General features: G+C 43.8%; 1 protein-coding gene across 2 annotated transcripts; it reads left to right on the forward strand.

Annotated features, from left to right (window-relative positions):
• Positions 1 to 616: 616 nt before the first annotated feature.
• On the forward strand, positions 617 to 11919 carry LOC112073181 (serine/threonine-protein kinase SBK2-like). Of its 2 annotated transcripts, none has more exons than XM_070440062.1 (3): positions 617 to 975; positions 9446 to 9648; positions 10704 to 11919. In XM_070440062.1, exons 2-3 carry the CDS (start codon positions 9454 to 9456, stop codon positions 11502 to 11504), a joined length of 996 nt encoding a protein of 331 aa, XP_070296163.1. In that variant the 5' UTR covers positions 617 to 975; positions 9446 to 9453; the 3' UTR covers positions 11505 to 11919. The 2 variants fall into 2 exon arrangements, with proteins under 2 accessions (XP_070296163.1, XP_070296162.1); XM_070440061.1 differs by lacking the exon at positions 617 to 975 and adding an exon at positions 8320 to 8521.
• The last annotated feature ends 270 nt before the right edge of the window (positions 11920 to 12189 follow it).

Raw genomic sequence — 12189 nt, forward strand, 5'->3', positions numbered from 1 at the left:
GAATTGAATTGAATTGAATTGAGAGAGAGAGAGAGGGGGGTGGTTGTGTATGCGAGGAGAGAGACATAGAGGGAATAAGAGAGAGAGAGAGAGGGAGAAGAGAGAGAGAGAGAGAGAGAGAGAGGGAGGGAACACAAAGAATGGGTTACAGGGTTAATGTAGACAGACAGACTGACGGATTGGGCACATTTGAACATTAACACTGACGCTGAGAGGGAGCAAGCTAAGAACGTGGGGAGAGGGAGAGGGTTGGAATACCTTACAACTATGGTACATGCATATTTGCTGGAAAAACAAGTGGGGGAACTTAGAGTGAGAGAGAGAGTGTGTGTTAGGGACAAAGAGAGAGAGGGAGAGCGGGAGGAGGGGGATAGAGAGAGGGGAGGAGACAGAGAGCGTGTGTTAGGGACAGAGAGAGAGGGAGAGTGGGAGGAGACAGAGAGCGGGAGAGGGGGATAGAGAGAGGGGAGGAGACAGAGAGTGTGTGTTAGGGACAGGGAGAGAGAGGGAGAGCGGGAGGAGGGGATAGAAAGAGGGGAGGAGACAGAGAGTGTGTGTTAGGGACAGAGGAGAGGGAGGGAGGGGAGGGGAGAGCGGGAGAGCAGGAGGGGGGGAATAGAGAGAGGGGAGGAGAGAGAGAGTGAGTGAAGTGGTGGTCTCTCAGGGAGAGAGACACGGTAAGTACCAAGGTCCTGAGGGATAGGGAGGTAGATATACCTCAGTGTCTGCTATAAAAACTACCAGCGCATGGACCTGCAGAGACAAAGTAACAATAACAGCCACTTGTGCTGCGATACAGATCTCCTAAAGAGTAGATCACCAGCGAAAGACAATAGTTAGGAACAGAACAGCAGCAGACCAACAGCAGACCTACAAAGGGTCAGGAGGGTGTTGAAGTCTATTTAGATGCTGACGAGGACCCGSACAAGCAGAACAGAGACAGACGTTCCCATTTGAGAAAACTCTACAATGACAGTAAGTGACCGTTTCTTTAAAATCCAGCTACTGTTGTCCTTATGCAAATTGTATGAAAAGTGGCGTGTGTCATATATTTTAATTTCCACTYTACCAACTGCAGAGAAATTCCATCGCAAAATAGTCATAAAGACACAAAGACAACTATGTGATTTTTTTTATACAGCCAATGTCTTCCTCGCCCCACTACATCGACAGGAGGCTGATATGACATTGCACTATAGTCATATAAACATATAACCAGTGTTTTTACAAGTAGATTCATGATTTGTGTATTGTTTGACATTTTTACTGCATCGTTAGCAGCTAGTAAGTSAAGCCTTTCACTGCACCCACTATAGCATCTGCTGAACGCTTTACACAACCAATAAACTTTGATTTGCTTTTGATTTGATTTAGCCTGCTGTCAGATGTTGCATTGGACTTAGTTTGTTTCGGGGGTCACATTCTATGGACAATYGCATTATGTTTATGGGTCTGTAAATACAGTAACATCACTCTGACACTAGTATCTGRATAGTGAAGTGACATTGTAATATAGACATGTCTTCATATGGGGGCGTTCAGTTGGGGSTGTCAGTGGTTGCCACGGCCACGGGTCCAGAAAGGAGCACATAGTAGAGAGGCTTTTCAGCTTCCAGTGTTTATATCTTTACTGGTTTTACTTGTCTTTAAATCTGTTAATAGCGTTAGTCTTCTGACAGATCATAATACTGTCATAGAGGCCAATATTTKAATTACAGCTAGCTCTTATCGACAGGGGGATTCGTTGACCAATAAGGGATTAATTCATAATCACCTCAGGTTACAAGGACACAGTGAATGTCAGGTGGGTGAGCCTGTGGCAACTGTCTTCCACCTGCTGCAGCAACAAGTTACGCAATTGGTGTCAATTGGGAAACGTCATTGGACATTGTGATCAGTGCTAGCCGGGGGTCAATTTCATTTAAATTAAGAGTGAATTCAATCAATCAATTGAAAAGTCCTCATTGAAGATAATTTGGTCAACGTTCAATTCATTCTCTGAATTGACATGGAAATGATCCCATTCCTGATTATGTTACAAAGGAGTTGATATTTTCAGTGCTTTCAGATCAAATTGGGTTGAGGGAAACAATGACCTTTGACCTAATGTAGCCTATCAAATCAAAATGTATTTGTCACATGCGCCGAATACAACAACCTTACCGTGAAACAACCTTACCGTGAAATGCTTACTTACAAGCCCTTAACCAAAAGTGCAATTCAAGAAATAGAGTTTGTCATTTATGATAGAAAGGTATTATATATTTTCTCCAGCGTGCCCAGCAGCAGCATATTCAGACGGGTTGAACCCTGCTGACAAATTATTGGCTTCATATCAAATGTTTGGTGTTGTTGTGTGACAAGACACAGATAGTTCAGATAGTTCACTAAAATAAAAGTCCACCTACTCAAAGCCAACTCACCGATAGATTAACTGAGCGTTTCATCAGATGGAAGATTCTGCAGCTGAAAGTTAAAACATGTAACTGCTGTTTTTTTACATTTGTTCCTAATACCGTATTATTGTCTTTCTTTCACTCTGTAATGTAACAGGTGCAAACTTCTGACGTTTGCGAATGCTTAGTAAATCAAGTCTTTTGTCAGTTACATCCAAAAGTATGTTACTCCCAACTCAAGTAATTACAGAAGTTAGAGCTGTGGGACGTAAACGAAAGGTTGCTAGTTCAAATCCCCGATCCGACTAGGTGGAAAATCTGTCGAAAGAATTACTCCAGGGTCATGGTCAATAATGACTGATGCCTGGCCGTAATCTCTCAGGGGGAGTGGGATATGCAAAACACACATTTCCATTTCACACTGTACACTTGTAAGCATCCCCTATTTGACATCTTGATGCTCTATTATGCAACACATATACAGTGGGGAGAACAAGTATTTGATACACTGCCGATTTTGCAGGTTTTCCTACTTACAAAGCATGTAGAGGTCTGTCATTTTTATCATAGGTACACTTCAACTGTGAGAGACGGAATCTAAAACAAAAATCCAGAAAATCACATTGTTATGATTTTTTTAAGTAATTAATTTGCATTTTATTGCATGACATAAGTATTTGATCACCTACCAACCAGTAAGAATTCCGGCTCTCACAGACCTGTTAGTTTTTCTTAAAGAAGCCCCTCCTGTTCTCCACTCATTACCTGTATTAACTGCACCTGTTTTGAACTCGTTACCTGTATAAAAGACACCTGCTCACATCACTCAATCAAACAGACTCCAACCTCTCCAACAATGGCCAAGACCAGAGAGCTGTGTAAGGACATCAGGGATAAATTGTAGACCTGTACAAAGGCTGGGTGTGGGCTACAGGACAATAGCCCAAGCAGCCTTGGTGAGAAGGCAACAACTGTGGGCACAATTATTAAGAAAATGGAAGAAGTTCAAGATGACGGTCAATCACCCTCGGTCTGGGGCTCCATGCAAGATCTCACCTCGTGGGGCATCAAATGATCATGGAGGAAGGTGAGGGATCAGCCCAGAACTACACGGCAGGACCTGGTGCAATGACCTGAAGAGAGCTGGGACCACAGTCTCAAAGAAAACCATTAGTAACACACTACGCCGTCATGGATTAAATCCTGCAGCGCACACAAGGTCCCCCTGCTCAAGCAGGCGCATGTCCAGGCCCGTCTGATAGTTTGCCAATGACCATCTGGATGATCCAGAGGAGGAATGGGAGAAGGTCATTGTGGTCTGATGATTCAAAAATGAGCTTTTTGGTCTAAACTCCACTCGCCGTGTTTGGAGGAAGAAAGAAGGATGAGTACAACCAAGAACACCATCCCAACCGTGAAGCATGGAGGTGGAAACATCATTCTTTGGGGATTGCTTTTCTTGCAAAGGGGACAGGACGACTGCACCGTATTAAGAGGAGGATGGATGGGGCCATGTATTGCGAGATCTTAGCCACAACCTCCTTCCCTCAGTAAGAGCATTGATGATGGGTCGTGGCTGGGTCTTCCAGCATGACAACGACCCGAAACACACAGCCAAGGCAACTAGGAGTGGCTCCGTAAGAAGTATCTCAAGGTCCTGGAGTGGCCTAGCCAGTCTCCAGACCTGAACTCCAATAGAAATCTTTGGAGGGAGCTGAAAGTCCGTATTGCCCAGCGACAGCCCCGAAACCTGAAGGATCTGGAGAAGGTCTGTAATGGAGGAGTGGGCCAAAATCCCTGCTGCAGTGTGTGCAAACCTGGTCAAGAACTACAGGAAACGTATGATCTCTGTAATTGCAAAACTAAGTTTCTGTACCAAATATTCAGTTCTGCTTTTTCTGATGTATCAAATACTTATGTCATGCAATAAAATGCAAATTAATTACTTAAAAATCCTACAATGTGATTTTCTGGATTTTTGTTTTAGATTCCTTCTCTCACAGTTGAAGTGTACCTATGATAAAAATTACAGACCTCTACATGCTTTGTAAGTAGGAAAACCTGCAAAATTGTCAGTGTATCAAATACTTGTTCTCCCCACTGTATGTGGCAAGGTCGAACATATAAATATATCATGGTGTTATTATAGTTTCAACCATTGTGTTACGCAAACAGTCTTTACCATCCTGACTCATTTGCTGGGGGATACTATAGGCGGGTTGGGATCCTATTTTAACGAGGCTCAGCAGTTGTAGCAGTTGAAGACAGAAATGTAACATCCACTTAGGTGTATCATTAAAAATAATTTTTCAACGCACTCCACAAATTTCTTGTTAACAAACTATAGGTTTTGGCAAGTCGGTTAGGACATCTACTTTGTGCATGACACAAGTCATTTTTCCAACAATTTTTTACTAAACAGATTACTTCACTTATAATTCACTGTAACACAATTCCAGTGGGTCAGAAGTTTACATACACTAAGTTGATTGTGCCTTTGAAACAGCTTAGAAAATTCCGGAAAATGATGTCATGGCTTTAGAAGATTCTGATAGGCTAATTGTCATAATTTGAGTTAATTGGAGGTGTACCTGTGGATGTAGTTTCAAGGCCTACCTTTCAAACTCAGTGCTCTTTGCTTGACATCATGGGAAAATCAAAAGAAATCGCCAAGACCTCAGAAAAAAATTGTAGACATCCCACAAGTTTGGTTTCTGTCCTTGGGAGCAATTTTCAAACGCCTGACGGTACCCGTTCATCTGATTATAATAATAGTACGCAAGTATAAACGGACCAATGGGATCACGCGCATCATACGCACTCAGGAAGGAGACACATTCTGTTCTCCTAAGAGATGAACGTACTTTTGGTGCGAAAAGCGCAAATTCAATCCCAGAACAACAGCAAAGGACTCTGTGAAAGATGCTGGAGGAAACAGGTACAAAAGTATCTCTATCCACAGTAAAACGCAGTCTATATCGACATAACCTGAAAGGCCGCTCAGCAAGGACGAAGCCACTGCTCCAAAACCTCCATAAAAAAGCAGACTACTTGCACCATGGGGACAAAGATTGTACTTTTTAGAGGAATGTCCTCTTGGTCTGAGGAAACAAAAAATAGAACTGTTTGGCTTAATGACCATCGTTTATGTTTGGAGGAAAAAGGGGGAGGCTTGCAAGCCGAAGAACACCATCCCAACCGTGACGCACGGGTGTGACAGCTTATGTTGTGGGGGGTGCTTTGCTGCAGGAGGGGCCTGGTGCACTTCAACAAAATAGGATGGCATCATGAGGCAGGAAAATTATGTGGTTATATTGAAGCAAACATCTCAAGACATCAGTCAGGAAGTTAAAGCTTGGTCGCAAATGGGTCTTCCAAATGGACAATGACCCCAAGCATACTTCCAAAGTTGTGGCAAAATGGCTTAAGGACAACAAAGCCAAGCTATTTGTGTGGGCCAATCACAAAGCCCTGACCTCCAATCCTATAGAAGATTTGTGGGCAGAACTGAAAAAGCATGTGCGAGCAGGAGGCCTGCAAACCTGACTCAGTTACACCAGCTCTGTTCAGGGGAATGGGCCAAAATTCACGCCAATTTATTGTGGAAGGCTACCCAAACGTTGACCCAAGTTAAACAATTTAAATGCAATGCTACCAAAATACTAATTTTGTGTTGTGTTAAATGTTGACCCACTGGGAATGTTATGAAAGAAATAAAATCTGAAATAAATCATTCTCTCTCTGCTATTACTCTGACATTTCCACGTCAGGAATTGTGAAAAACTGAGTTTAAATGTATTTGGCTTAAGGGTGTATGTAAACTTCCGACTTCAACTGTATATAGGGGATCATACTGATGATATGATAGACACAGGGGACTGAGGGGAGCTGTAGGTATGTACATATCAGCATTGTTCTGGTTGCTCCAATGTGAATTCATCCGATCTCTCATCTCATAATTTTTCACATTTGACGTAGGTATGTTGAGCTCTTCCACACTCGCACGCAGATGCCGCTGGACATCTGTAACAGGTATGATATTGTTTGCATCGATCACCGCTTAACATCAGTCCAACGACGCGGTCGGATCACCTGACATGCGCACAGGACGTTGCGAATGTCAGGCTCCCACGCTCAACGTTACTCACGCTCACTGAGAGTTAACGCCCAGAGGTTCGTTGAACATCCTGTAAACAGATATTATGCTATATAGTGACGCTTATATCGTGTGCAGTTAATCAGCGTTCTCCGGAGGTGCGGCCGAAATGCATAGCACTCGCACTGCAGAACGGGTACATAGTTTATGGTAATCCCGCGAGGTTTGCTGGACATCCTGTAACAGTACAGTTTTAATGGTAATCCCTGAGGTCGCTGGACATTCCGTGTAACAGTAATTTTTAATGGTAATCCCTGAGGTCGCAATGGAGCATGCTGTAACAGTAACATTTAGTGGTAATCCTGATGGTCGCTGGACATCCTGTAAAGTAGCATTTTTATGGTAATCCCTGAGGTCGCTGGAAATCCTGTAACAGTAATTTTTGATGGTAATAGCCCTGAGGGTCGCTGGAACATCCTATAAAGTACATTTTATGGTAATGCCCTGAGGTCGCTGGACATCCCTGTAAACAGTAGACATTTTAATGGTAATCTGAGGTCGCTGGACGATCCTATCAGTCAATTTAATGTAACTGAGGGGTGTCGTGGAACATCTGTAACAGTCTTTAAGGTGCCGCTGCAATCGTACAGACTATGGTGACACTGACAATATCCACCCAGCATACATGTATCAGCAAGTTGGACAATCAATCACTCACATCCTGCATTCAATTGATGAATCAGAAATGTTTATTATATGCATTTGTCATAAATGGTTTTAGTATATGTTATTCGCGCGACTGCTCGTGACCATTTTCTGTTGGTTGGTTATTCAAACCATGCAACGTGGTAGCCTACTAAGCCTAGGTCATTCCTGCTAGTGTAGGACAAGATATTGGAGAAATGAAATATCAACTCCTTCTCGCCGTATTGCCATGTTTCCTTGTTTTCTCTGTCGAGGGCTGCAGCTCAAGGAACTGGACGAGCTAGGTGTTTCCTCTCAGCCCATGTCCATGTCCACTCTGGATGACCTCTCGACCACTTCCAGGATGGTCAAGCTGCTGGGAGAGGGATCTACGGCAAGGGTCATGCTGGCCGTCCCAGCAAGAAGAGAGGGTCAGTAAGAGCACTCAGAGGTCAACCTGTGGTGGTCCTGACCCCGGACCTGGGAGAGTTAATGGGATGGGCAGGCGTTAAAAATGATGCTTCTGTATTATACTTATGGCTAAAACATATATTCTGTTTTACTGAGCCACTTACTTTAGGCTTTTGTATTCTATTCTTCTCTATAAATTCCTCATTGTTGTTGCGATTGTCGAGAATGACGCTGTCAGTAAGCATTTTTAGCTGGACGGTTATAACCATGTGTAATCCCATAAGCATAACGGCTAATAAAACTTTTAAACATTTAGTGTCCGACTACACACCTATAAAGGCTTGTTATGAAAAGGTAAAAACATTGTCGAAAGACTCCGGCACACGTGAGTCCATAAACTGTTGCTCTGCTGCTTACCGCAGCGGCAAGTGTAGCCGGAGCGCCAAAGTCGCTAGTCCATGAGGCCTTCTAACAGCTTCTACGCCAGCCAAGCGCATAAGATTCGCTGAAACAGCTAATCAAATTGGCTACCCAGACTATTTGCATTGCCCCCGCTTCCCCTCTCCACACCACTGCCACTCTCCTGTTGTATCTATGCATAGTCACTTTAATTAACTCTACCTACATGTACTAAACTTAACCTCAACTAACCGGTTGCCCTCGCACATTGACTCTGTACCGGCACCCCATGTATTATATTGTTATTTTTTACTGCTGCTCTTTATTATTGGGTTAACTTTTATCTCTTATTCTTATCGTATTTTTTTGAAACTGCACTGTTGGCTAGGGGCTCGTAAGTAAGCATTTCACTGTAAGGTCTACACCTGTTGTATTCGGCGCATGTGACTAATACAATTTTATTTCTGGTTCTAGTGAAGTATGGGTCTGAAGGGGTCTGGGGTTACAGTTCAGAGGATAAAACTACACGTGAACAGTGAGTGGTTATTTGTCCTACATGAGGGTAGAGGTGTCAATTTAACTGCTACCATGAGTGTTGCTGTTATGAAGTACTTTACTACATTCTTGGGGATAGAGTTGCTGTGGGGTTTCCTCAGGGGAGAATGACTGCCCCTTCTCATTGAAGCCACGCGGAGTTGGATGGGTTACTTTCTGAATGTCATACGTAACAGTTACTAGTTATCTGTCCAAAATTGTAATCAGTAACTTTAGGATTACCCAAACTCAGTAATCTGATTACTTTCCCCTAAAGAGGCGTTAAAAGAAGACAAAAACTATCCATCAAACGTATTTGGTGTGTCATCATAGAGGTCTCTGACTTGTGGTCAGACTCATTGGGTGGAACAAACTTAATTAAACGTACGCCTTTTTACAATGCTGAATTGAATGTCATTGACAAAACAGAAAGGTGTCATAATGTATTTTTTTGCAAGCATCCTTTCTGAATTGAAAAGTAATCCAAGAAGTAATCATCTAGTTTTTCAAAATATATGTAATCGGATTACAATATTTTTGCAGGCAATGTAATTTCTTAGTTAGTTTTTTTAACCAGTTCTCCGCAACCCTGAAACCCTGGAAGTTCAAGGCCAACCGCGTTGATAGTGAATGGAAAATTGTCAATCTTCGTGGTGAATCTTTGTGTAAATAAAAAACGTTGTCACGTGATTGATGGCTTTGTCCATTCATAAACAGTCATTGGATTTCCTCTATCTAAACCCCAGGGAATAGGGAAGTAATGTAATTTAGACATCCCCGGGGCTATATGTTTTTATGTTATCAATGTGGTCACAGTGATGACAACATGATTTACTCTATAATTGATCTATTGATGTTTTGGTGCAGTATTTGATTTGATTTGAATGTCTAAATAATTTCTGGGGCCTCTCCTCCTCTCCATCAGGMACTCCCATGGCTCTGAAGTTCTTCCCCCGCCAGTCCACAYCCCTCTTCTCTTTCCTGCGTGAATACAACCTCTCCCTTTCTTATTGCRCTCATCCCTCTCTCACCCGGGCCCTGGGTATCTTCTTCTCCACCCCCTGCWACTACGTCTTCGCCCAGCAGGCTGGTCTCTATGGAGACCTCTACAGTGTCATCGTGTCAGAGGTCAGTTAGAATCATACATCTGTTTACAGTCTCTGAGWCAGTCATACATGAGAGGTKTTTCATKTCAATGTCAAAGCACTAAAGCTAAGTGCACAACACAGACCCAGTATTGCAATTCCTCCGAGGTCTGACCTCTGTCTGCCACCACCTCTACTGTTCCATATTGCCCTGGTCCYAGTTGCCCTCTTCCTCTGTCAGTGAGTCCATGATAAAGACTTCAATGGAATCTCTCCAGTAGCCTCCACCTCGTCCCCTCTAGTGACTCTTTGTTTGTGTCGGTCTATGCCAGTAACCTACAGTGGATGATAAGCTTGCATCATCTTCAAGACCCTGGTGCTTGCCTACAGAGCAGCAAGGGGAACTGCACCTCCTTACCTTCAGGCTATGTTCAAACCCTACATCCCAACCTGAGCACTCCGTTCTGCCACCTCTGGTCTCTTGGGCCTCCCACCCCTACAGGAAGGCAGGTCCTGCTCAGCCCAGTCCAAGCTCTTCTCTGTCCTGGCATCCCAATGGTGGAACAACTTTTACCCTATAGTCATGCCCATTTTTCGAAAACGTCTGAAACCCTACCTCTTTGAAGAGTATCTTAAATAACTCTCACGGTGCCCCCTCCCCCACCTCTTCACCCTAGCACTGACTTTGCTGGTAAATGCTTTGTCGAGGGAAAATTTCCTTGATACGATTGTGATGGGTTGTTGTCTCACCTATATACTGTATCTTCAGATGAATGCACTAATTGTAAGTCGCGCTGGAGAAGAGTGTCTGCTAAATGTTTAACTTGTAAATGTGAAAAATTACAAGGTGTTTGCTGTCCCCGATCCTTTTAGCATCTATGGGTGGGACGAGGACAACGTGATAGAACAGTGGTTCCCAAACATTTTTGCATCGTGACCCACATAAAGCTTTTTGTGTGACCTAACTAGTAAACTAAACCTAGCAGCCACCTACGTTAAACCATGACCCAAAAGGAATCCAGGCCATACCATTTATGAAACAATGATATACAGTATAATGTTGTTTCTCTTTCTCCCTCTGTCTCTCTCTGTCTCCAGGTGGGTGTAGATGAAGAGTGTGTCCAGAGGGTGATGTCTCAGCTGAGTGGTGCCGTCTCATACCTCCACTCCATGGGCTTCGCCCACCGGGACATCAAACCAGAGAACATCTTCCTGTGTGACCGCGCCTGTCGCTGGGTCAAACTGGGTGACTTCGGCCTGGCCCGCCCCACTGGCTGCACCGTCCGCGCCGTCTGGTACGACTCGCCCTTCTGCACGCCTGAGGTGGAGCAGGCCAAAGAATCTGAGAAAGTGAGGGAGCAGAGAGAGGAGGATGGAGAGGAGGAGGAGAACATTTGGATCACAGTGGAGACCACTATAGACAGCTGGGCCCTGGGCGTGCTGGTCTACTGCCTGYTGACGGGATGCTTTCCCTGGGAAGAGACAACCCACGACGACCCCGCCTACCGGAGGTACAAGGAGTGGTACGACCGCGAGACGGAGAGGGAGGAAAGGAGCGAGGGACTGAGAGGGGARRAGGAAGTAATTTGGTGCGAAGRTGAAAGKGAAAAGRACAATATCYTGAKCCTGGAGAAGAATCAGAAGTCRAACCCTRTGGCCCCACAGTTTGAAGGCTTCAGCCCACTGGTGATGTCTCTTTTCAGGGAGCTGCTTAACCCACAGCCCAGGCTTCGAGGAGGCCCTGACGAGATCCTCAGCTACCTGGGTGGGCCYTGGTTGATGGARACGGAGAGAGAGGAGAAGAGGAAAGCAGAGGAGGTAGAGAAGGAGGCCAGGAAAATAAGAGAGGCAGGAACGGTGGAGGAAGGGAGGGAGAGGGAGGGAAGAGGGGAGAGATAAAGTGTTTCATACTAGACAGGTTCGAGAATTTTTAAGATGTACTGTACATTTTCAAAGAGAATATTTGCTTTATAGAGGTTGATATTCAGAATATTTTGCTGAACATTTCTTACTCTGTGTTGATAGAATTGAGACTACTGTATTTTGATATTGCTGTATGTTTCACCTTGTAATAGTTCTCTACAGTGTAATGCAACTTAATATTATTTGTGTGTGTGTGAGCGTGCATGTGCCATACCTGCCTGTGTATGTGCATGCTTGAACACGATCGTGAGTGTGCATGTGTGCTTAGGGCTAGGTAGCCTCTTAAGAGAATACATGAATTAGTTCTCCTTCAACACACAGGCTGTATTATAATGATCACTCTATGACACTTTATGCTGTAAAAATAGCTGAATAAATCAGTTTGTATTTATATACATGTCTTGCTTCTCTATGTATGTCTAATACACTTTTTCTTGTATTATTTTTAAATAATACATTTTCCAATATGCAAACCTAGGGATTTTGTCAAAAATCAGCAAAACAACTAGGTTATCCACAAGTGTACCTGGCTCCACGAGAGCACTTAAGGGGGCTTAGTCCCCTCAGTTCAAACTTTTGCCAACTCAGTTTTCATTTTAAGTCACTATATAAAAATAGCAAAAAAGTTACAATGACTGAGTGACAGTTTGGTGCAAAAATA

The sequence above is a fragment of the Salvelinus sp. IW2-2015 genome, unplaced genomic scaffold (assembly GCF_002910315.2).
Source record: "Salvelinus sp. IW2-2015 unplaced genomic scaffold, ASM291031v2 Un_scaffold2181, whole genome shotgun sequence".
NCBI lineage: Eukaryota > Metazoa > Chordata > Actinopteri > Salmoniformes > Salmonidae > Salvelinus > Salvelinus sp. IW2-2015.